General features: G+C 53.0%; 1 protein-coding gene across 1 annotated transcript in view; it reads left to right on the forward strand.

Moving 5' to 3' along the window:
- Positions 1-577, forward strand: part of LOC109839480 — an 11138-nt gene that overhangs the window by 210 nt on the left and 10351 nt on the right. The window contains 2 exon segments of the mRNA XM_020407917.1: positions 1-574; position 577. The exon segment at positions 1-574 is cut by the window's left edge and continues 11 nt beyond it; the exon segment at position 577 is cut by the window's right edge and continues 745 nt beyond it. Of these exon segments, the coding sequence (XP_020263506.1) occupies positions 1-574; position 577 (575 nt within the window).

Genomic DNA, 577 nt, shown 5'->3' on the forward strand with positions numbered 1-577 from the left:
CGCTCCTTCCTCCGCCGCCACGCCTCCGACCAATCCCGCTCCTTCTTCTCCATCTCCTTCCCCTCTCTCATCCTCCGCCTCTTCGGCTTCGATTCCTCCTCCTCGTCCTGGATCGATCTCGCCGCCGGCGATCCCGACCTGGCCGGAAAACTCCTCGGCCTCCTCTCCCCCGAAGGAATCTTGATGGAAAGCGTGAGCTCCGTCGATCGGTACTCCGGCGTCAAGTACGTGTTTCCGAACGAGCGGTTGCCGGAGTGGATTCGGTTCCTGCTGCCTCGATCCGATAAGTACGAGTCTCCGATCTCTGATTTATGTCCTTTGTTCAAATCTAGGGTTAAAAATGGACAAATTGAGTTGAATTGTTTTGAGTATTATATGTTTTGGTTTGCGTATTATCCTGTTTGTAAAGGGAACAGTGAGAGTTCGGAGAGTGGAGGGGTGAAAAAGAGGAGTAGGTTTAGGTTGGAGCAGTGGACCTCGTCGTTGCCCTCGATTGTTGGGGCCAATCGGAGGCCGGGCCAGAAGCCGGAGTGTAATCTGTATCTTAGACTTCTTTATGCTTACTTGAAGGCGTATG

Source organism: Asparagus officinalis, chromosome 4, assembly GCF_001876935.1.
Source record: "Asparagus officinalis chromosome 4, Aspof.V1, whole genome shotgun sequence".
Classification (NCBI taxonomy): Eukaryota; Viridiplantae; Streptophyta; class Magnoliopsida; order Asparagales; family Asparagaceae; genus Asparagus; species Asparagus officinalis.